At 40.8% G+C, this 25,003-nt stretch overlaps 1 protein-coding gene across 3 annotated transcripts; it reads left to right on the top strand.

Annotated features, from left to right (window-relative positions):
• The first annotated feature begins 1,493 nt into the window (after positions 1–1,493).
• SLC25A24 (solute carrier family 25 member 24) lies at positions 1,494–23,834 on the top strand. Of its 3 annotated transcripts, none has more exons than XM_041420649.1 (10): positions 1,494–2,046; positions 11,928–12,054; positions 12,521–12,608; positions 13,078–13,189; positions 15,763–15,921; positions 16,261–16,413; positions 17,555–17,662; positions 19,301–19,468; positions 20,541–20,691; positions 21,355–23,834. In XM_041420649.1, exons 1-10 carry the CDS (start codon positions 1,861–1,863, stop codon positions 21,531–21,533), a joined length of 1,431 nt encoding a protein of 476 aa, XP_041276583.1. In that variant the 5' UTR covers positions 1,494–1,860; the 3' UTR covers positions 21,534–23,834. The 3 variants fall into 3 exon arrangements, with proteins under 3 accessions (XP_041276583.1, XP_041276585.1, XP_041276584.1); XM_041420650.1 differs by lacking the exon at positions 1,494–2,046 and adding an exon at positions 2,316–2,400; XM_041420651.1 differs by lacking the exons at positions 11,928–12,054; positions 12,521–12,608.
• The last annotated feature ends 1,169 nt before the right edge of the window (positions 23,835–25,003 follow it).

The following is a 25,003-nucleotide window of genomic DNA, read 5'->3' as shown; positions in this document are numbered from 1 at the left end:
CTACTTGCATATTCTGGTTAGGGACAAAAGAGAATGTTACTTCATTTGATGAAGATGTAAGGATGATGGTATGAGGAGAAAAATGGAATCACAGGCTGTACTACTTAGCAGTATTACATTGCTGGGATGCAGTGACCTTCAGCAGTATTCACTTTCCTTATTCCAGATAGGGATAAAGTATGTTCGGGCTCTGCCTATTCCAGTGTTTTCCAGTATTTGCCAGAAACTGTGGAGGACACTCTGGTGTGCTTGCCATTCAGAGAAGCTGGAGGAATGGGGAGACAGGGACTTTATGAAATTCAGTGAGGACAAACGTGAAGTATTGCATATAGGAAGGAATAATCCCTGGCAACCACAGGGAGCAGCTGTGCTGAGAGGACATGGGGGTCGTGGCAGAGAGCAATCTGAGTGTGGGCCAGGAGCATCCTGGGCTGTATCAACAGGAGCATGGCCAGGAGATGGGGATTATCCCCCTCTACTCTGCACAAGCCAGACTGTATTTATACACTAGTCCAGTTCTGGGCTTCCCAATACCTAAAGATCATGGACAAACCAGAGAGTTCAGCAGATGGCCACCATGATGTCTGGGGGTTGGAGCACTTGCTCTGTGAAGAGGGGCTGAGGAAACTGAACTTGCCAACCAGGAGAAAATAAGGCTTTGAGGCAACTTAGAAGGAGGCCTCTACCTTGCTGGTACCTACAGAGAGTTTACAAAGGAAATAGGATCAGGATCCTTGTCATGGAGTATGGTGGGATGACAAAAGACAGCAGACACAAAGTGAAATGAGAACGGCTCAGTTTTTAGAAGAGATCTTCCTCCCTGTGAGGACTGCCAGGCTCTAGGCCAGTTGCCTGGAGAGATTGTAGTTTCCATCCGTGGAGGTCTTTAAGGCTGAAATAACCTAGTCGGAGTTCATGGATGAGCCCACTCTGAGCAGGAGGTCCCTTCCCACACCACTTACTCTGCGACACAATGAACCTATAACATAATCCAGCAGTCTTTATATATGCAAGTCCTAGTAGTAGCCCTTTTTCAAGCAGTAGTCCATAGTCAGACACTGTAGCACTGTAGCTTTATTAATTACTCTGTGAGCAAGGTTACAGAGTTTCTGCTGTAGTGTGGAAATACATTTTCCATGGCTGTGTGTTGGCTGAGTATGCACCAGGAAACCAGGGCTCAACTCAGTGGCAGCTGAAATTCCTTTTCACTGCAACTCTCTTGTGGAAAGAGAGACTGTGTCGTGACATTTTCTATCCATTTACTTGTACACAACCTGTACACTTTTCCATTAACTCCACTAATTTATTTATGAAGCCATTATGAAGAAAAAACCCCTAGACGTTTCCTCTTCTAATGTTTATTCTGTTAGGCCAAGTAGCCAAGCTCTTTCAGACTGCACTTAGGTTGGGATGCTCTTCATACACTTTCAACAGAGCCCTCCGCAGCTAGCCCCCCCCGCGAAAACACACAAGGGGGGGGGGGGGGAGACTAGAATGAGCCTAAGCATCCAAACTCAGTCTTTTGCAGCGTTTGTGGTATTTCTCTGCCTGAGCTGGAAGCGTTCAGCTGCTACAGGCGCGTTAGCGCGGGCGGGAGCGCAGTGACGAGCCCGAGGGGCTGCGGGCCGCTCCCTTCCCTCAGCGCGCGTTTCCCGCCCAGCCGCGGGGGTGGAGGGAGCCCCGCCGCTCCCCGCCCTCTCTCCGCCCCTCGCCGCCGGGCGGGCTCGGGCCGGCCCTTCCCTGCTCTCCCCTCCCCTGGCAGCTGCGAGCGCTGGCAGCATCGCGGGCGGTGTCTCGTCCGCGCCCAGCCGGCGGGAGTCGAGGGACGCTGTCCGTCTGTACGCGCTGCACGGCCTCGACATGTTCCAGCTCCTGCGGGGTTTCCTTCTGCCGGCGGCCGCCTGCGACGGGAACAGGGATGGCGAGTCCCGGTACGCCAACCTCTTCCGAAAGCTGGACCTCAACGAAGACGGGAGGGTGGACATTGCCGAGCTCCAGACGGGCCTCCGGGCCATGGGCATCCCTCTGGGGAAGGAGGCGGAGGAGGTAAGCGCGGGCCCGCAGCCGCTGCCGGGCGGGCGCTGCCGGCCCCCGCGCCGTGCGGAGCACAGGGCGAGGCGGGCCCGGCCGCTGTGCCCGAGGGACGGGGCGCGGCCCGGCCGCGGCTGCAGCGCCCGGGAGCCGTGTCCGGCGGCGTGGGGCCGCTCCTTGGGGGAGGCGGCCTCGGGCCTGGCGTTTTCCCTCCCCGGGCCGCAGTTCCAGCGCCAGGGGCCGTGTTGTACAGGCGCGCCCCGGGTTGTAGGCGAAGGGTCCCGAGCGCGTACAGCTGTCGGCCGTTCCTCTGCCAAGTGGGTTTACTCATCGTGTGTGGACTTTTGACATCCTTTGACTTCTTGTTGAGTGATTTGCCGTACATTCCTCTTCCAATACGATAAAGGATGGTAATTTACAGCTTTTGTCCGCCGCTCCACCCATGCATAATCTAGATCAGAGTAAATTAGGGTTTACTTTGGGCAGCAGGTAGTGCAAACCTGCATAGCCGTAGGTTGTAATTTCAGAACTAGTTATTTAAGCTAAACACATAGACATGGAAATTATTATTCTTGACATGGACTGTTGTCAGATATCGAGGCCCTTTATTAGAAAATGCACACTTGTAACAGTGGCCATCAAACCGTGAAACCGACAGTGCTGAAACTCTTGGTGATGTGGCTTCTGCAGTGATCAGTTGGACTATTACATTCCTTTGTCCCTTGTGTCAATGCTGTGACCTCAGAAGTCAGTAAAACTTAAGTCATCAAGCATTCCAATGTGATGCTGATTTACACTAGCAGGTCTGACCTGTTACCTGGAAGAGAAACTTCTCTTTCCTAATTATTTTCAGTAATCCCCAGGGATCACCATAGAAAATAATTTAATACACAATTCTGTGGGCACAAGTGTTTGTGTGGTAAGGCAGGTGTGCTGACAAGACACACGTAGGTTTATTTATGCTGAGCAGGTACACGTGAGAAGTGTGGGGGAAGCTACTATTGTAACAATTCTGCTTGTTTCAGTTTAAAGAATGATTCCCTGGCATTGCGCTGCTGTGCCTGTACTAGCTGTTGCATACTTTCTGAAGGAGGTGCAGGAAAAGGAACTTAAATTTCAATTCCATTGTTAAAAGGTGTCTTGGGTCAATAATTCAGTGACCTTATGCTGATTGTGTGACAGTTTTTCCCTGTGGTCTGGTTGTTTTGTCTCTGTTTTGCTCCTTTTGTTATATTTAATTCTCTGTCTCCTATACTTAAGAGAAAAGTATCCAACAGGCCTCTTGAGTTGAATGGTGTTTATTCAAGAGTATAAATCAAAGCACACTTTCACTTCAGTGTTGCTGCTGGTCAAAATCATCTTTACAATAGGCACCTTTTGTGTTCTTAGGTTTTTGTAATTAAAAGAGGGAGAGGTTGGCCTTTTTGGTTATCCATGAGAGTTGTCAGTGTTTGGAGCATGCTAGCTGTAAACTCCAGTCACACATTTATACACACATTGTTGTAAACCTGTTGTACCAGTTTGATTGTAACAATTTGGGGGTTTTACTTATATTGAACAATGGGGAAACAGGTGACCAGCTAATTTTCTGGTGTTTAACAAAGGTGGTCTTCCCATATAATTCACTGAAAGCCCTGGTGTGCTGCTGAATATTTGAGCAACTTAGAATTGAAGTTCCAAGTTCTTTCTCAAAATCAGTGATCTTCATTAATAGTGCAATAGGTGTCAGATGATTCTCAGTTGCTTCAGGATAAACTGAAAGAGATAGCCATGAAACAGACATAATCTAGACATACCTGGATGTAACAGAGAGCAGGAACTGCTGCCTTAGTTGTAAAAGACACACGGAGTAAACAATATTAGCCATGAGTCACCTTCTCATTTGGGAGGAGTGGGAGAATTATTGGAGTGCAGGGAAACTTCTGTGTGCTCACAGAAGCTGAGCTAACTGTGGTGGGCAGAGTTGGAACCAGACACTAGAGTAGTGCCTTTCCTGCCTTTTTGTGGCTAATCTGCTTCCTGTACTTTCTTGCAGCTCCATACTGCTTTCTCCCACTTCAGGCTCTAAAGTGATGTTCAGTTCATTTTTCTTACTGCTTGGTAAAAAGATATTGTAATAATGAAGTCAGATATTGAATCATCATATTTGGAGAGGCAGAAGTAGTCTGATAATTACTAGTAACCAATGAGTAAGGAATTGGGACGTAAAAATGTTATACAATGGGGCAAAGTGTTTTCTTCTGAACTGCTCAGCCCTGCCAGCACAGTGGCACCATGGCGTGGGCAGAGCTTGGGATGTCCTAGAGCAGGGTCAGTTTTGGTGCCTCATGGGTGCATCAGAGACTCAAGCCTCATTATGTTGATGCTGATCTGTGTTAGGTTTTCAAAAATCTCTTGCAAGGCTGACTTCCAACACATAGAATGAAATCCATATACCTGGGAGTGTTGGCCATTGTCCTGAGCTCCACAGCTGCTTTCTGGCTAACCTGTGGAAAAGAGACTCTTTGAGTGTTCCTGGGTTTCACTGCAAAGCCAGTTGGTTGATCCAAAGTTGTACCACCTTCACAGTATAGTGTTTGTGCTGCTGGTACTGTTTTACTCTTTTGTCTTTAAGTGCAGTTCCTCTCTAGAAGGAATATTCATGTTTTTAGAAGAGTAATAGACTACAGGTATGCACCTTCTATCAGCTGTGAACCTGTGTGGTAAGCTTTGGAGGTGGCTTGCATGTCCCTCTAAGGAAGAACCATTTTTCCCCCATAGCTCAGCCTGACAGTACCTCCTGACTATGTTCTACTTGACCTGCCTTTTGGCAGTATCTGACAGATAAAAGTAAATGACTGGAAAATCTGAAACACGTGCTGCTTATATTGTAGGATATACAATACCTGCCAGGAGTGGGTTACTTTGCAAAGCTTTGCAGAAGATTCCTGACATAATGTATCCTTATCTATGAAGGAGGAATTTAGGGTGGTAACTATCAAATGTTGCTTTCCAGGCAATATTAACAGCTATTGTACAGTGACTTTGATAAGCAGGGACACAAAATAGATGCTGGGATCAAATCACACATGATCTCATGCTGTGTCTTCAGAATGCCGTGAGTCTTGTAGGCGGGAGCACCATAAATGGTGTGAGTGGTTGGATGAAGTACTATTTTTGTTCATCCTTTCCTTCTGCTGCAATCAGTCCTTACAGTAAATCCGTAGGAGGTGAACCCCATATTTCAAGCTTCAGTTTAGGATAGGAACAGCCAAGTATTCAAATTCAGGTGCTATTTATACATTGAGTTCTGGACTAAGAGTAGGAAGATGTTACTGAAATGAATAACTATATTCTGGAACCAGCCTAATGATCTTATTTGGACTAACTCTCTTAACATTTTGATATAAGCCTTTGGCTACATTAAAGCTCTTTTGGATAAAGAAACAGCGTGAAGAGGCCCCTCTGTGTGGTGGACACAGGGCCTAGCGAGACTAAATTCACAACAATCACACTATCGTCTGTTTAGAGTAATTGACTGTTTCTGAAAATTTGAGTCCAATCACATCTAAAAATACTCAGAACACTTAAAGTATGTTTCTGCATTTAAGCCACAGGAAATTCAGAATTCTGCCAAGTGAGGCAGGCCCCTGTGCTGGGTTCCACTGCTGTGTCTCAGCATGGGCATGGCTGACAATGGCCCAGGTGTGTATTGTTTCCTTCTGTGCTTTTCTCTGGCCTCTAAAACCTGCAGCTAGATAGTGCTTCAGAGCCTGAGCTTTCCCTAGCAGTTCTTAGTCCAGAAAGCACACACTTGTTTAGTGACTGAGCTAAATATGTCCTTAAATATTTCTCAACTGCTTTATTAAGATTTTTGCACTTATTTTAATTTTGGTAACTTCCCCTATATGCAAAATTAGAAGGGTAGTAGACCAAGGTAACTGAAGCCTCCTTAATCATGTTGTAGCTAGGCTAGAAACAGAAGAAACAGTGATTACTTTGGTAACTTGGAGGAAGATACATGGGTATCTTGTATCACACTGTATCTACTCTTAGAATTATTCATACCTGATATGCAGATCCACAGGTTTTTTTCTTGAATAGTGACAAGGTACAGTGAATGATTAATTCTTCCTCCTGTTGCTGCAAAGTGCAAGAATGCCAAGAATTCCCAAATTCTCACCTCTGAGACCTCCCTTAATTCCCTTAACGGCTGTGTTGAAATGCTTTGCTAAATCCCTGTCTTGAGACAGCAGTGTGTCCCAGGTGAACAAACAAGGGAAACTGTTAAATCTTAGAAATTACTATGGCTGGGATGCCTCAGTAGCAGAGTTGTCCTATTTAATGGGAAAACTCAGTCTACCAAGTATGCTCAAAGTCAAAAATACTAGTGTAACTTGCAAAGAATGCTGAATGAAAGTTCAAGGGATAGTTTGCATCTTCCATGTATGCTGTTTCAGATTCTTGAAATTTAATTCATAGCTATGAGTTGAGAGAGTTTATCCAGGTCCTGAAGGAGCAGCCTCTGCGAGGCATTTTGGGAGAGCATACTCACACTTGCATCTTGTCCTTTTTTGTCTCGTTTTCTAGAGATTCTGTTAGCTGAAATGGGCCAGGGAGAAGATCTCTGCCAGTGCTGTCCTGTAGCAGGGAAGAGCGGTGCTTAGGACAGGGAACAGGAAGGGGAAGCTCTGCAGCTGATAGCAACATCTGCTGCTGTCAAGGGTGCGAGTCTGCTCTACTGGGGTGGGGGCTCCTAATGTCTGTAGCAGGTTTAAAGAGCCTGCTTGGACACTGTTTACATGTCAGTAGTATCCTTTGGGAGGCAAGAGAGCAAAAATGAATGCTGAATTTGGGCAAGTTGGGAGGCCTTTAGAGGCAGTGCGAATTCCGGTTTTACCCAGTGTTGTGCTGGATTTCTGGATGTGAAGTGTCAGTCGAGCTCGTGTGTTATGGGGCTCACTGGGCTGTAATGCTGTGTGAACACATCCTCAGGCCCTGTCCCTTTATGCTGGATTTATCTCCCAAGTGATGTAGTTTGACAAGGCTGACTTAAGAATCTTGGCTAGAGATTTTTGGGTTATTGTAGTCTAGAGCCATGATGATGTTCTTACTGAGGTGCTGGAGTTCTTTGTATGCAGCATTTGTATCTGTGCCCTTTGGAACTCTGGCTGCAGATTGCAGAACACACAATTGCTGCTTGCACCAGTGATGTATCTTGAAGTGCTGTTTTATGCTTGTGTCTTGTAGATAGCATGATAGGAAGCAAATAACTTCTTGATGAATCACTTCCTATTAAATATTCTTTACATTATATTAATTAGCTGAAATTACAAATTAATTAATTAATTGGTAATCCTTTGTACTCAGCAGCCCCACCTTCTATGCACAGTTCAGTTTTGTAAACAGAATGTGAAGACTTATGCACAATACACAAATAATGATACTAAATAATGTAAAAATTAGACTGTGAATTTGGAAGAAAAGTCTACATAAAAACATCAAGATTTCTAGTGTATTGCATTCATTGTCTTTATGTTGTAACCATGAATGTGTTAAAGTTCATAACTTTGGCATAGAGCAATCTAATAATTCATCAGGACACTTACAGAGAAGGGTAGGGAGTTTTTGATGTGTATATAAAGCCTGTCTGTAATTCTTTTTTTTTTTTCAACAGACCTGCTGACTAACTTACATTTCCACACCAAATACAGAGGTCTTCTGATGGAGTAGGAATTCAACACTGCAACATGATTTATATAATGGAGAAGTTTTTTTTGAAATACCTTCAGTGTTTCAGTCTGCTTGTGGCCTCTTGGGTTGGTTGTGCAGGACTTGGAAAGCAGCTGTATTAACAAAATATGCAACAGAAAAAGAACAAAAATAGTAGAATTATGAAGAAAAGAGGAAGAAAGAGGTGACAGTGTCATGACCAAATAGGTCAGCACAGGAGCATTTTAGTCTGTTTGTGTGAAGGCTTGTAGCATTAAAAAGAAAGATCACAGAATCATAGCATTGTTTGGATTGGTAATGATTTTTAAAAGGTCTTGTAGTCCAATTCCCCTGCAATATAACAAGGTTGCTATATCAGGTTGCTCAGAACCCCACCCAGCCTCACCTCAAATGTTCCCAGGGGTGGAGCATCTGCCAGGCTCTGGGCAACCTGTGCCAGTGTTTTACCACACTCATTGTAAAAAACTTCTTCCTTATATGTAATCTAAATCAACACTCATTACATTTAAAACCATTCTCCCTGTCCTATTGCTACAGGTCCTGCTAAAATATTTGTCTCTTTTATAAGCCCCTTTAAGTACCAACAGGCTGCAGTGAGGTCTCCCTGGAGCCTTCTCATCCTCAGTCTGAAAAACTCCAGCCTTTCCTCACAGGCATCTCGCAGGAGAGGTGCTCCTGCTCTCTGATCATCTTTGGGGCCTCCTCAGGCCCCACTGCACCAGGTCTGTGTCTTTCCTGTGCTGAGGAGCCCAGAGCTGGATACACTACTCCAGGTGGGGTCTCATGAGGGCAGAGTAGAGGAATGGAAGCTGCCTTGAGCTGCTGGTCATACTTCTCTTTTCTGCAGCCCAGGATGTGATTTGCTTTCTGGGCTGCAAGCACACATTGCTATAGCTCATGTCATCGTCCAAACTGTGTTCCTACATCTGTCAGCAATTAACAATTATTTATGTGGTCACCATTTCATTTTACCCAGTGAATTATCCTTACTGCTTGTGATTACAGTTTTTAGACAATGAGAAAAAAATGGTGTGCCTTGAAAAATAAACATTTGGATCTGAGCCTTTGTGAAGGTGAGGTGATCCCACAGTAAGGCAGTAACAAGAAATGGCAGGTTTGATGTGGCAGGCATGCCAAACATTGTTTCCCAGGGCTTGTAAGCGAGTGTTGGCACCTTGGTTCCTGCTCTATTGTAAGCATGCCTATTTTAAAATGCATCCAGTGCTCCTCCATCTGAGAAGCTGGTGACCCAGGCACTGGGAGAGTGACAAGTGGCTGTAATTATACAAAATCTGGTGGTATATTAAATTTAGAAGAGCAGAGTTGGATTCAGTGTTGAACTGTAGTGGGGAGTGATTGAGTGATGGAGTAGTTTGTGTGTGGAGCCTGTGGAATCTCCTTCCTTGATGATGTCCAAGACTCAGTTGGATGTGGTCCCACACAACCTGATCTAATTAGATCTAATTAGACATGCTTTCAGCTGGGGTTGAGTTCAATGGACTCCAGAGGTTCCTTCCAACTTGAATTACTATTTGATGCGGTGAAGGGGCAGTTTGTACCAAGGACTTAGTGTGCCAGGCTCCCCACAGAATCCAGAGGTGTCTTCCTGCTGGCTATGCCCATGGAGTATGGACCCCCCCAGGAGGAAGTTTCTGCCTGCCAAGTAGAAGACAAGCTTCTTTCGATGTTCCTGTTCCACAAACTTGCAAATTACTGATTTTAATCTGAAACCTTAACACCCACATGATTAGTTCACCTCACAGACAGCAAGAGGCTTTTGTTTGCATGAGCTTTTAGATTTGTACTGAGAGAAAAACACATGTGCCATATGTTTTTGTTCCCTGTCATTTCTGTCCTGCTTCACTGAGAGTGGCTGAGACTGACTTGAAGTCTGGAAAATAACTGTCAAAACAAAAGGAGGAAATGGAGAGTATGTTTGTGCTTACCATTTTCTCATTGTTGCAATATGGATTCCATTTCTTTTGCAGATGAACTGAAAGGTGCCCCCCTTCACATACAGAAATTACCAGCTCTCTACACTAACATGGAGTTTCTGTTTTCTTTGGCTCACATCATCCTCAGCAGTGGAGGTTCTACTATAATTATAATTCAGTTCAAGTTTTGTCCTCACAGATATGTGACACAGAAAACCACTTTCGTTGTTCTGCATTTTGGTTTGTGTAGTTCAGCTAGCAATAGGGAACAGTAACAATTGGTGTGAAGTAGAACTCACACAAAGCGATTACAAGTGTCACATAAGTCACTCTTCTCAGGAAGGCGTGGGAGCCCAGCAGGACACTCAGACCCTGCAGCATGAGGTGCCATGAGTGGGGTAATTGACTTGATTTTTACTGTGCACAACTTGCTGTATTATGGAAGGTAAATAAGTTGCTCATTTCACTGGTGTACCACGTCAGTTTGCTCCATTTCATTGAGAAATCCTTGATAATCGTATAGATTTTGGTTTTTTGAGATGAAACTTTGAAGTACATTACTTTTTGTAAAGGGATAGGGAAGATGAAGGAGGCAACATAAATTGTTTAGATACCCTCAGTCTTTTTCAGACTTCTGCAACAAATACACCAATATTCTGCTTCCTCTGTGTTTAGTTTCTGTAGCCTAGAACTTGTTGGACTTTGGTCTTTTGAGTCCTCTTAATTAAAGAGGAGTAAACAAAATTAAAACCAGATTTTGCAGATTAGTACAGCCATTCAAATCTTGCGGAGTGTTTCTTTATTCAGAAATTACAGTTGTGCAAGGCAGTCTGCTGAATAGAAGATACGTCAAAGAATTTTTGCTGTTTGAAATTCGGAAGAATTTCAGCTGCAGAAAAGAAGGGCACCGGTGAATTTTCCAAGGAGCAGGAGCATACACAGCTGACTGTGCTTGTGAATGAGCAGCTGCTGGATTTTTGCAGTTCCCTTCACTGTGCACAAAAGCCCGGTGCTCTGCTGCTTCATTCTTGGCCTTCTGTGATCTGCACAGGACTGAAGCTGAGCGAGGCTGTTCTCATGTGCTGCTTTTCAGCATCTCTGCTACATGTAGGCTGCAGTGCTGGGAAGCTGCAGTTGGTGAGGAGATCGTGCTGTCAGCTTGGTCTCCTGTCTGCTACTGAGTGCTCCCCCCTAGGATTTTGCACATTGAGGGAACCCACAGGGACCATTGTCCAAAGGAGGGGATAAGACACAATTTTCCCTTAAATCTTGTGTTCTGGAGCAGGGTTCCGGGCTGGTTTCCCTGCAGCAGCACGAGGAGCAATGGCAGCGGCCGTGGCCCTGCTGTGGCCTTGGCTCTCCGTGCCCAGAGCTGCCCTTGCTGGGGTGTAAAACCCAAGCTCCTAAACCCTGCAGAGCTTCCCTGGGCTTTGTCTGGAGCACAAGGCTCAGCAGTTACAGGCTGCTGCTTGCAGGGCTGCTCTAATTGCCCTTCTCTAACAAGTAAGTTTTCGCACATGGAGATGGTGAAGTTTCCTGGCCCTTTGTGGGTGGAGAAGTGTCTGCCTGGGCTGTGTTTGAGACTTGTTTCCTGCAGTCCTGGCAATTGCATACCATGCATTCAATGCATAGTTAATTGTACATGAAGTGTTTCTATCTGCAGGACAGTTCCTAGGAAGCACACACAAGGAAGGAAGATAAGTGTGTTTGTGTTTGTTTAAAAATGTAGTCAGGGCTTCAGTTTGGAGCAGAAAGCTGTGTTCTCTCAAACGCTGAGGGCTGCAAGTACCAGTGGAGCAAGATCTTTGTCATTTTTGGTCAGCATTTAAACAGTTAATTGCTGTTTGTATTTTTTGTCTTCATCATTTGTAATTAATAGACCACTTTATTAAGATGATAGCCAAGGTTCTGCTTATTTTATTGACAGATTTCATATACAGGAAACTCACAGGCTTAAGCTTGTTCTCTCTCAGGTTGTTCTCTCTCAGGTTTTTCTCTTGTCCCCCATCTCTTCCTCCACAAATTATTTGATGCCTGTAGGTATAACTTGCCAGTGCTGGCAAGAAACCTTAAAATTTCTGCACAGAAAAGTTATGTAAATAACAAATAATTCTTTCTTAAATATATATTTACTGCCAAGTGTTTTCTCTCCCTATGCAAATACTGAGTGTGTTAAATTTTGAAAACAAAATGATGCTTTGTGACCTGCTGTAATTTGGACAAACAAAATATTCATTTTTCTCTCAATAGAAAATTTTTAAAGCTGGGGATACTAACCAGGATGGACAGCTGGATTTTGAAGAATTTATGCAGTATCTTAAAGAACATGAGAAAAAGATGAAACTGGCATTTAAGAGCCTGGACAAAAACAATGATGGTATACCTTGATTTATTTTATTTGTTCAAACATCGTCTGAAGAAACTGCATTAAAAGTAGTGTAACCTATATTTGTCTGACTGGAAAAAAAAATTGTGAATATGGAGTCCTTCTTTTCCTTAACGTGACCATAATTAAAGTTTGCTACAGATAAAAAAAAGAAGTCTTTATTCTTTCTATTTTTTCCAAATACATTGAACTGGTGCTTCTTGTTCCCCAAATGGAGAAACTGTGAGAAAATTTTTGACTATTTCTAGCTATTAAAGACAAACCAGTTTTTAACTAACTGTATATTTGCATCTTATTTGCTTCATCCTTGTAGTAGACAATCAAAACACATTGTCTGTGCTAAGCTGATTTTTAGATCATCTTTGCTATTATTCAGCTGTTGCAATGAGCTCCAAGATGCTAAGTTTATTAAGATGCACATTTTAAATACGTATCATCTTTGTTTTAATGTTTCAAGGAAAAATTGAAGCCTCAGAAGTTGTCCAGTCCCTCAAGATATTGGGTATAGACATTTCAGAAAAACAGGCAGAAAAGATCCTGCAAAGGTCAGGAATTATTATTTTTTGAGGCAGCTTAATCTTCCTTGTATTGTTAATTTCTATATTTTTCTATTTCAGAAAGGGGGTAAACGGGATTATGACTTTGAAAGGTGTTGGTAGTTACTATTGGAGCATCTGGTTCTGGGAGGAGATGTTACTTTATTTCTCTGTAAATATTGTTGATAGAAAGAAGCACTGTATTAAGTTTTTAAATGGAATAGGACAGATGCACTTGGATAAGAGAAGCATAGTATTGAAAGGCCATGGCAGATTCAGCCTTGAAGTCACTATATGGAATTTACAGTCAGTTTGGGATTTACAGTTATTTGAAGAAGCGTGCAGCACAACACAGTTATTGATGTGATAACATAAATTAAAAAAAAAAGGTGGGGGGAGGGGGAAGAAAAGGCAGAAAACCAGAACAAAACTCCACCATTACTATTTCCTTATATAGTTTTGTTCAAATTCTTTTCAGTATTGATGCTGATGGGACAATGACAGTAGACTGGAATGAGTGGAGAGATCATTTTATGTTTAATCCAGCTACAGACATTGAAGAAATAATTCGATACTGGAAACATTCCACTGTAAGTTCAAACTTCCCTTTTAACCTAGTGCAGCTCTTAAGTTCATCTCTGATGTGTTAATTTGTGATATTGAGTATAACAGCTTCACACTTCTTATATTTCAAGCATATCTGTATTGTTTGGTTTTCCTTTTCACTTCATACTCTCCCATTTACAAGCAGGATTGTGTTAGATGAGTTCCTTCTGAACGAACAACGTCATCTAAACTTTGCAAATAATTATCAGTAATTCTAAGGACAGAATCTTTTTCCTATTTTGGAGATATTTCACAGAAAAATAATAACCACAATATTAAACACTTTTCTTCGCACATTACAGTACGATTTGATTTGTTGAAACAACTTATATAGACATTTTAACTGTTTCTTATGTTGAAATTTGTATTTACAGTTATATAGTATCATTATCATACAATCTCTGGTTTCTTGACAGGTGATTTTCTGTGCACATTGTGCTCTTTTGTGCCATATAATTTAATTTAAGCATACAGAATATACAGCAATAGTTTATCCATTGTGCAGACAAATTTAAAAAATTTTTACTGCGTGGAGCTGTTAACACCTTAGTTACTGATTTTTAAGAACAATGATAAAGTAAGTAAAACAACAGTAATCCTGTTTGCTAAATATCCTTCCTGTAGATTATTGGAGGAAATAAAATAAGGTTGGATGCCTTTGAATACAGTGAGTCCATTTATATCTCCAGGGATTAGTCAGCATTTCCATAATAAAAAATATTTTATGAGATCTGAGAGCTTTGGGTGTTTGACACTGTACAAGCTCAGCTCAGGAATGCTTGCCAAAAGGCAGTTAGCTCCCTGTTTGCTGAAGAGAGCACTTGAAGCACTGCTATGAGATCAAATAGTCCTGGTCCAGCTTACTTAGTGGAAAAAACTTTGCTTTAATAAAATGCTCCTTAATATTATTAAACAAAAGATCTGTATTTTTTGTTTTTTATTATGGAATGTCACTAGTTGCCCCCAAGGAACAACTGAGGGAGTCTCCTGTGATCTTAGTGTTGCAGTCAGCTGATGACCCAGTTATCACAGCAGGCAAAATCCAGCAACACAGCTGGTCTTTGAGATAAGAGCGGATGTGAAACCTCCCAGCCTGGCTGGCATTTACAGACAGCTCTTACAATTCTGTTTTTATAATATAATTGCTACCAGACCCTTCCAAGCAGATAGCTACATTGGCATAGAATTATTATGATAGCTGTGGCCTTTCTGTTATAAATGCCCTCAAATTTATCACGTTTATAAATTTATTTATTTATTTCCTTAGTTGTGTTTAGGTCTTGGTATACACAAGGTTTAAACCCTGACAGATACACATATTATCTCTTAGAACACTGAATTTATGTTTTGAGAGTTTTGATTGATTGTTTGATGTTTCCATAGTTGAGCAACTGATGACACCTCACTTTGAAACCTCACATGCAAGACAGATGAAAGGATTTTCCAATTAATGTCTTCTGTGTTCAATATCCAGAATAGGTGGTGCTTATCCTTTTTGTTCAGTGGCTATATTTACACTCTGCATTCTGCAATTTTTGTCCCAAATGACCAGGACAGTATTCTGTCTACTGACAGAGAGAGAATGCAGCATAAATTAGGGATAAAATGTCTACAGTTAAAATCAATGGTAGTTCAAAAGTTTATCAGTTAACACACTTTCTAGTCAGTACTTATCAGTTATTAATATATTTTTGCTCTTTTGATAAATTTAATTTATGTGTAATAGCAGATTTGCGTTATCTACAGTATACTTTTTCTCATGTAGGATGATTATAGGTTACACTTAAGAGCAAAAGTGATGTGAGATTTCATAGTGTTCTGTCTTGGTTTTATAATTAAAATCTATATTAATGTTGTTCTTTGCTTAAATCCAACGGCAGTACAAAAGTGCCCCCCTTAGTGAAATGTCAAGCTCTTACAGCTGAAAAAAGTAATTAAATGTGTCTTTGAGTGTAACTGATGATAAGAAAATCTATAAGGCATCTGTCAAACTGTTCATTTGGTAGGATAATACACAGCAGTCACTGGAAATAGAATTTTCTGTTATATCAGCTGTTAAAACCCTGCTTTGAAATGTTGGGGAGTGTGGGAGAAGGAGACATCCCACATGTGTGAATAAATTACCGTGAGAGAAATCTCTTGTTAGCAACCTTAGGAGATTACCAAAGTAATCCCACAAGACTGTCTGGTGAAAGGTTAGCTGCAACATATAAGCATTTGAAGGACTGCTGATCATGACAGAATGTCTTTGCTTGGACCATACTCAAGGAGGAAATTTGTAGTAATTTTTAATGATGATGGTTCAGTCTTTGAAATGGTGGGTCTGTGGTGTTATTGCTCAATATCTATGCAGAAGTCACTTAAAGTTGCTTTTCAGTGAATAGCAATGTATAGCAAGTTAATTATGGAATGCAAATTAGAGATATTTTTTATTTGTAACTAGCACTTTATTTGCACATTCTTAGGTAGTATATTAATTTGGAATTAGAACTGTGGATAAAACTGAGGTGATGGAATGAGATAGTTACTTGCACATCTTTGCTTTGGATTCATAAAGGTATTGGATATAGGAGATAGTTTGACTGTTCCAGATGAGTTCACAGAGGAAGAGAAGAAGACTGGGCAGTGGTGGAAGCAGCTGCTGGCAGGAGGAGTGGCTGGGGCTGTCTCTCGAACAGGTACAGCACCCTTAGATCGCCTTAAAGTCATGATGCAGGTAGGTGCAATGTTCAAGAATTTCTTGGTTTCCAGTGCATCACTTCAGTTTCTAGAGATCTGCTAGGAAAAAATGGGGGGCCAAGGTCGGTGTTTAAATTGCAGAGGTCTGGCTATGTTTTGACAATTGCATTTTTTGTGTTTATAAAAATGCTCTTTTATAGATGTGTGAAGAAATGTAAGAAAATGTTACAGTACTTGTGCTGCTAAAATTAGATTTTTTTTCAATAGTGCACATAGTTTTGCCAGTTAATATATTTAATCAATTTAATACTGATGAGTTTTATAATCTAATCAGAGCCATGTTCTGTACTGTGACTTTGGTTTTGGTTTTTTTTAGGTTCATGGTTCAAAGTCAAACAAAATGAATATAGCCAGCGGTTTTAAGCAAATGTTGAAAGAAGGTGGTGTCCGATCCCTTTGGAGGGGAAATGGTGTAAATGTTGTGAAAATAGCTCCTGAAACAGCTATTAAGTTCTGGGCTTATGAACAGGTAGGATGATAGATCAATAATGATAATAATGCTAACTAAAGTCCTAAATCACTCTCACTGTTCCTTATTGGCACTGTTGTATTATATAGGATTGCTGTCGTCTCGTCCCCTTGTCCCAAATTGTCCCCGTGTTGGGGATTTTGTCATAGTAATTTGAGTGACTTTCAGATTTAAAATAGTCTACAGAATACTTACTATTAGGAAGATTTAACTGTTGCATTATAAACAGTGCAAATGAATTATATCTGTTAGATGTTTTAAACTGTAAAACATGTATATTTTACATGCATGGCTTTGTGTGGAGTACTGCATTCATATCTAGGTTGTTGCTGCAAAGTGACAGCAGGCAACAACTTGGCACACTATGCTAGCTGAACTTACAGGGGATTCATTTGAAGTCAAATATCACAGTGCTATGTATGATGCCCTCATCCTGGATTTCAGAGTTATATTTACCTCTGAATCAGCTTTAAGCATCATGTTAAGGCCTAATCCTCCTTTGGAAAATGAACTCCCATTCTGGTGTATTTAAATGAGCTTTATTTTTGCTCTGTGAGGCATACTAGTGCCTCAAGTAAGACCAAATGAGCACACTGCACATCTCTGTAGAAGGAGGAGATAAAAACAACAAAATACCAAATAAATTTGGGGATGTTGAAAGACTGAACAGCAGATTTTGGTGCCACAGAACAACTTTGGGCACGTTATTCTTTTGCTCATGGAATGGCACAGTGTGTACAGTACTTAAATGCTTCTGTGTCATTGAATCTGTGCTTCTGTAAAATCTTCCACTCTTTGATTAGACAACTGGATCTGCAAGGGAATTTGGTCCCTCTTTGTTTTCTGGAATTCTTAATATAGGTACTCTTGAGTTGGCTGTTTGCAGAACACTGATGATATTATGGGTGACTGAGGTATTTAATCTAAGAATCCTTGCAGGCTGGAATGTTTTTTATTGTGTTCTGGAGAATCTTTTTGGATTAGCAAATGTGACTGTAAATGCGTGAAAAACTAAGAACAGGCATGTTCTTTTGCTCTTATGTTCTTATGCTTGAAAAGACATTTTGTACTGTACTCTTACCTTTTATAATAACTGTTACCACTCCTAAAAAACCCGTGTGTTTGTGTTTTAACTATACAGTATAAGAAGATACTCACTAGGGATGATGGAAAGTTAGGCACTGTTGAAAGATTTGTATCTGGTTCTTTGGCTGGAGCAACAGCACAAACTTCTATTTATCCCATGGAGGTAAGAGAATCTGCTTCTGTTGGAGCCTGCAAAATGTTTGGTTTGTTTCCTAAATAAACCCCATTTTGCTCTTGAAAAGATTGTAAAAATTCCTCTCTTATCTGGTACCCTGATTTTTTTACTTGGGACTTCCTTTAAGACTTTCAGTGCTAGGCATTTTAGAATATACTAGGTTCTAACTGATTCTTGTAATGTTTTGCTTTATAATATTTTTAAAAACAGTATTTAAATAAAACCTAGTGCAGGAAGAAAGATCATCCAAGAACAATTAAAATTCAATATGTATTCAAGCATTTTGTAAATTGGTCATAAATCCTTTTCCTGCTATATGTAAGCAAGGAATAGTGTTATCTGGACAGAACTGAAGTTCTGTTGTGTTAGGATGGGAAGCTGGGTCTGATAAGGAGAACAGTGTGGGGGAAGGATGTAACAGCTGCAGCTCAGGCTGGGTGGACTGGCTGCTCTTTCCCCTGTAGCACATACCTGTAGGTGGTACTACACACTGCACTTTAACCACTGTTAATGTAATAACTGCTCCAGTGTAACTGTAACACACCATTTCACAGAAACAGCTTGTATTTTCTTTACTGCTGGTTCCCCAGAAGGTTTATCACTTGTGCAGAACCTTGCTGGAATAGATGTTGGGGCTGGGACTAAACTAATACAAACATCAGGTTTGGTAGAAATGGCAAATGTAACCTAAATAGCTTTTTCATGGGTGGGGATTTCAGTAGGAATGGAACAGTTTTCATTACTGAAGTAATAATGATCTCTTTAAAGAGCATCCTTGCTGTTCCAGAGGGTGAATCCCAGCTGAGCTGAGTAAAGAGATGGGTTAAGTTAGGGAAGAACTGAAACATGATGCAGATTGTCTGGATTACACTGATCAGTGGAGACAAGGGAACTGTTCTACAATATCTTCTGGTCTTCCTCACAAAGATATGGTACTGTCCTGGAAGTGTTTTTAGGATGATTCTAAGTAAGAGAGAAAAGTCAAGTGCCAGGAAATTCCTCAGAAAGATGCAGTCTTCTTGAGGCTTTAAAGTAGACCAAATTGTTGCTCAGGAAACTTCCTCTGTGGTTTCTTTTGGATGCTGTTACTAATTTCTTTGTTCTAAGATGCAGTACAGACTTGCTTGCATTATTAATCAGGTGCTGGGTTTCAGTAGTGAGACACAATTATTCCTTGTGTTCCTCAATTACCTCTCTAAGTGTCACACTTTTTGAAATATTATTTTCTTAATAGGCTTTAGTGTTCCCAGATCAGCAGTATCATCTGCTAGCATGTTAGTACTCTCACTGGAGCCTTAGCTAATACTTCTGTTGAATATTGCCTACACTGTTGCCTTCAAGTTCATCAAATAACTGCCTGTTTTGATCAAGAAAATAAAGCTAAAATGCAATTTTAAAAGGCTAAGAAATTGTAAGCTAGTGTATAGTAATGTGTGGTGCTCTGAACTAAGGACAGAACATTAAGAAGCCTGCTGGTAACAATGCCTTGCCAGTAATCAAAGGAAATTTGCAGCACCAAAGTACAAAACAGTTTTAGAGAATTCAATAAATAGAAATGTACTGTGTATCTAAACTAGATTAATAAATAGGTATGTAATTAAGACTGGTATTTTTTTTTCCTTTTAGGTTTTAAAGACCAGATTGGCTGTGGGTAAAACAGGGCAATATTCTGGGATGTTTGACTGTGCTAAGAAGATTTTAAAAAGAGAAGGTCCAAAAGCCTTCTACAAAGGCTATATTCCTAATATTCTGGGTATAATTCCTTATGCTGGCATTGACCTTGCTGTTTATGAGGTGAGTTTAAATCAGTGAATGCATGTAGCTCTCATTAATTAATTTACAAAAAGCACTGATATTTTTAGAATGTTTGTGCTATTGTACTATTACAGCTGGTTCAATTTTAAAAAGACAAGTGAGACTTTCCACTAACGTTACAAGACCTCAGTGTTTCTGTTTGCCCCTCTTGAGGAGCACCTGGGCAGATGGGCCCTTCCATGCAAGAGTGCCAAGCAGGAAATGTGCAATGAGAGGATTATACAGACCTTGGCAGTACCACAAGCTTTCATAGTAACCTAACCCTGTTAGACTGGAACATACCCATTTTATAGGAAATATATGCCTTTAAAAGGATACTCACATTATGATAGTTTATACATTTTTTGCCAGTTGTTAGGTTTACGAGTGGATTATATTAACCTAAATTCCTTCTGTGTCTGTGCATGTTACCAGAATTCTTTCTGGCTGACACAGCTTTTCTGAGGAGCTTGAAACATTGCTGTCTTTCCTTTCCAGAGAAACTGGCACCTATTTCACCCACCAGCAATGCTGAAAGTCTTTTATCTACCTTAGATAATATGTGTTGCTTCAAAGTGTCTTAAATAACTCAGACACACGGACTAATTTTTTTCTAGTCTAGACAAATCTTTTTTTGACACTGCATTAGCCATCACCAGAACTGTTTGTTCAAACATTTTCAAAGCTGTATGGAATTTCTTTTCTACAGTTTGCATCCTTGTTTCTGCATTGGATGATGTGCACAGATGTGTGAGCTTTCCTTGCACTCTGTGGGGTGCTGGGTTGTTTCCCACCTCCTCTCCCCAAAGTATTACAGGTGCATGGGCCACTTCCTGCTGCTGGATCTTTTAAGGATTTCTCTTCTAGGTACTAACTGTTGTAGTCTGGTGGAAGTCCTTCCCTGTGTGCTAAGGTGTTTACCTGTGCACTTCAAGCATGTAGTGAAATTGGTCCAGTGAAATTGGTGCTTTTCAGGATTGAGCCCTTAGGATTTGTTATGAATATAGAAGCACTTGTTTAACTTTTTGAATGCAGATCTCTTGTCTTACTGTTTCATTTTGTACCTTGGCAGCTCTTAAAGAGTACGTGGCTAGAGCACTACGCATCGAAGTCTGCGAACCCAGGTGTTTTTGTGCTCTTGGGCTGTGGCACCGTTTCCAGCACGTGTGGGCAGCTAGCCAGTTACCCTCTGGCTCTCATCAGAACACGCATGCAGGCTCAAGGTGACTTTTCTTTCCTGAAAATGCTTCTGGGTGGTCACATGAAAATTGCATCATGTGGGCTAGCTCAAGCAGAGACATAGGAATAAAAAAAAAAAAAAAAAAACCCAAATCAGAAAAACTAAGGATGTATCTGGAAAATTCTTCTTAATGTTGGTCTCTTCTCCCTCTTACCCCCAACACTGTTGTTCTTCATACTCAATTTAAAAAGTAACATTTCAAGGACTGGTGCTTTATGTATTCTGAGAGCCACATGCCATACAAGACTACCAGACACAGCCCCTGTCATAGTGTGGAAGCACTCCTCTAAACTTTACAATGTTTTCTAAATTTTAGAGATTAAATGACAGGGCTTGAATTGTCCTGTGAGGGTAGACAGCAATGTTTGCTCTGTAGGGCATTTCATTAGGATAGTTTCATAGCTGAGATTTTTGTTTCATAGATTTCTGCATAGACTTAAGGATGGGAGCCTAGATTTCCAAGGAACATAGGTGGATCATGCTTTCCACTGGGATTAAGACACATGGGTATCTCAAATGTCTGGGATTAAAAGATCTCTTTTCAGTGGACCTGAGATAGTAGGCTCATGATCCAAGTGTTTGAGACTTGCTCAAGATTTTGAATCTTACCAGAACTGTTTTATAACACATTATCTTTTTGTTCTAGCCTCAGTGGAAGGAGCTCCACAGCTAAGCATGGTTGGTCTCTTTCAAAGGATTGTTGCTACAGAGGGACTCCGAGGACTTTATAGGGGGATAGCCCCTAATTTTATGAAAGTGCTTCCAGCTGTCAGCATCAGCTATGTTGTCTATGAAAAAATGAAACAGAATTTGGGCATAGCATGAAATGAAGGAAAAAGGTGAGATGCTTCTAATGCTGTTGGAAATACGAGAACAATGTTTTCTCAAGTAATCTGCTCTCACAATTAGAGACAGATCTTTATAGAGAGATGCTGCGACTTCCACATTTGCCCTTAAGTGGGAAGAAACTTTCTTAAATTTCAGTTCACCATTTTTAAACAGATACCTATATTGCACTTTAAAATGTCACTGAGTTGAAAAAAAAATCAAGAAACTGTCTTTAAATCAGCAGTATGTTTTTATTTTTAGGAAATCATGCATATTTTACTCATTGGGGTTTTTGTAATTTGTTCTTTCTAAATGTGTATTTGTCTTGGATGAAACCAAAGGTAGGAGAAGTTTATGCTGCCTTGATACTGAATATATGAAAGTGACTTTGTGTTTTGTCATGCTGCCTACACTCAAGCAATTCACAGGCGACATTCTGCATGCCTAGAAGTGAGCACTTCTGTTATTTTGGAAGACTTAACGTTAAGTTCATAAGAAATTGCATCTTGGGTACACACAATAATGGAATAACACATTAAAATATAGCCCATCACCTCTGTCTTCAGGCAAACCTTTTTTGTTTTTCATTATTTAAAGAGCCTGAGAAACTGCTGTTCTGCAGTATCGGAATACCTCAATGCATTTACACGGTATTTTTGTATTACAATCAGCAATTTTGATAACTTGCTTCACTGGACCTGCTTTTCATTGCACTTGTAAATGTCAGCACCATTAACCATGGCAAAATTTGGGTTACAGCTGCTGCATGTTTTATAGGATCATAATACAAAGGAACAGAAAAGGTTTGGATGTTAGATCCATTCCATACAAGTGCAAGTTGCTATTTAAAAACAGGATGGAGGATCCAGTATGAAGCTGGTGGTAATTGTAGTACAGCCAATGGCAGAGCTGTCCATAGCTCTGGGAACAGGAATGCTTGTCATTTTGGACTCTCCATTCTTTCCCTTATTCAGAGGGCTACATCTACTTTTAGCCAGTAGAGGATTGCATTATTGTGTAAAGGATTTTTACAGTTTTGTCATGCGAGATCAGTCTTCCATGCACATCTGCTGTGGGTGTGAAATTGGGATAATAAAATCCTCAAGTGTTTTGTCCAGGTGACCAAGTGGCAGTGCTGACCTCAGGTGCCCATCAGATTGGTGTTAATGTAGCATGCAAAGCATGCATGCCGACTTGCTAGTGCTTGAGAAACAGCTCCTCCTCAAAAAACAAAGCAGCCCTTCCTCCATGCACAACATTAGGTGTTTCCATGTACAAGTCCTTCCAAAGTGACTTCCTTTTTTATTTTTTTTTGTGTGTGTGGAGGGGCACACAGTTGCCTTCAGGCCTGAACACTGAAATAGATTAACAATTGTTAGCCGATTCATTTATTTAGGCTTTTTCTGCTTTCTGTAATGTGTATTGTCTTAATCTTGGTAAATTCGAGATTATACTTACCTTGACCTTCTAAAAGCAACTGCTCTTAGACCACTTGCTGAAATTGGATTATTGAAGGAAGAATTTTATTCTGTTACGGTCATTAAGGGTCTTCTTTTTAATTATTTCCTTTTTTTGGGTGGGCATGAGGGCTGCGTGGGTTTTTTGTCTTTATTTTTTTAAGCAGAAAAATAAGCAAGCAAGCAAAAATAACTGCCTGAATCTCCCATATGCTTTGGGCCATATTTTTCAGACGGCAATCACATGTAAATTTGTGTTCAGTGCTTCCATGGCTGGTGTTTATTCTCCATAAACTGATACATAGCAATTCTGTAAAATCTGTATTATAAAATTTTTTATCACATTTCAGAAAATGGCAGCTCTAGCTGTATTTTGGCCTTCCCTTTAGGGAAACGTTGGACTTTGCACTTTAAAAAAAAAAAAAAAAGTCATTCTATCCAAATCATTTATATGTATAATGCCTTTCTGATCTGAGTTTTCCTTGGTTTTGCCAATATCTTTGTACCTTTGTGGGATTTGTGAGATCAGTTGCTGGTAATTTTGTTTGACTGTGACCAATAAGCAAATGTATTGTGTGTGTGATGTAAAGATGACTTCAGCATTTCTATCTTCCAGACTTGTTCCATTTTGTTTATAGCGTGCAAGTGCCGTTATGAGTATTGAAATCATGGTGACATTTTCAAATGTTGAGAAGATGAGCTGTTTCAGATTTGATTTTTTCATTATGTGCCTTGATGATGACTGTGCTCAATTGTGTATTCTTTGTCTCTTAAATGTATGTTTACCTTTCTAGCTCTATAAAACTACCAGTTTCTAATAAATCTTGGTTTCCTTATCTGACTGGAGTGTGCTGATATGTTTTTTTCAAGGTCTGACAGACAACACTTCTTTATTGCACCATATGCATAATAACGTAAAAAATGAAGGCAATTGATCTAAAAGTAGGTTTCAGACTAGACTATTCTTTGCTATTACACTGGTACTTGAAAACAGTTGCAGATAAGTCAATTGTCATCCTGTTTACAGCTGTCTCATTGCTTAATGGAAGACCACATGTTGAATATTTTTGCTTTACATTGAACAGTATTAGCCAATAATTTGCTTCTGTGTACGTTGCGTGACAGAACTCTTCAGAATCAGGGACAAACATACTTGCTTGTATTACTGCTGATCTTGCTTTGTTGATAATCTTCGTTGTTAGTCAAAGGATCAATATAAAATCTTTTCAAGGTAATTGACTTAATTTACTCTGCATGTGTGGTATGACTATGATGCTAAAAGCTTGTTAGCAGCCAGCTTTGACAACTCCTTTTGAGGTTTTCACACCAATCCTTCAAATGTTAAAGATAATTGTAAACAAAGTAGGGGAAGCTTTTCTTGTCTCTGCTGCAAATACAGTTCTCGTAACATAAGATTTAGATGTTTTATTTTAAGTAATGGAAGAGGTAGACGCACAGTGTATGATTCCTAACTAAGTGAACAATTTGATCTTCAATTTGACTTGAAGCAAGAATGCTTTTAATCGCAAATGCTCTGCAAGAAGAGCCCAGAAGGGAAAGATTATTTTTTTTCCCTTCAAGATGTATGTGGAGTGTGACAGCTATTCAGTACCATTAAAACTAGAAAACACTGCCGAAATGGCATGAAATCTAAAATAGTGCTGCCAGCATGTGTCTTTCCCTCTTTCTTGTGGTGGCTTCCTGGCAGGGTATGCCTGCTGCAGCAGGGGCATTCCTTACAGTGGCACCAGCCAGGACCAAGCTGCCTGGCACACCTGCCCATGGAAAGGTGAACTCTGTGTGCTGAAAGCCCCTTGGCAGCTTTCCCTTCTGCTGAAGAATGCCTGGTGCCCAGCAGTCCCAGGTGTGGGCCTGCCTGGTGCCCGGATTAGCCTTCAGAGGCCCGGGCTGAGGTGACTTCTGTCCTTTCCTGCCTCGCTTCACAGCTCTGAGCCGGTACAGGCACAATGCACTGGCAGCTTTCTCTTTGTGACTTTCTGATTTTAAACG

Source organism: Onychostruthus taczanowskii, unplaced genomic scaffold (assembly GCF_017590055.1).
Source record: "Onychostruthus taczanowskii isolate IOZ18803 unplaced genomic scaffold, ASM1759005v1 scaffold65, whole genome shotgun sequence".
NCBI classification, from domain to species: Eukaryota; Metazoa; Chordata; class Aves; order Passeriformes; family Passeridae; genus Onychostruthus; species Onychostruthus taczanowskii.
This window is presented reverse-complemented; position numbering and strand designations above follow the sequence as displayed.

Bases quoted from the DNA above. Each gene is read 5' to 3' on its own strand.
- SLC25A24 (XM_041420649.1), top strand. From the start codon at position 1,861: ATGTTCCAGCTCCTGCGGGGTTTCCTTCTGCCGGCGGCCGCCTGCGAC. The intron at 12,055-12,520 runs GTATACCTTGAT...TAATGTTTCAAG, and splicing joins CCTGGACAAAAACAATGATG to GAAAAATTGAAGCCTCAGAA. The intron at 16,414-17,554 runs GTAGGATGATAG...TTAACTATACAG, and splicing joins AGTTCTGGGCTTATGAACAG to TATAAGAAGATACTCACTAG.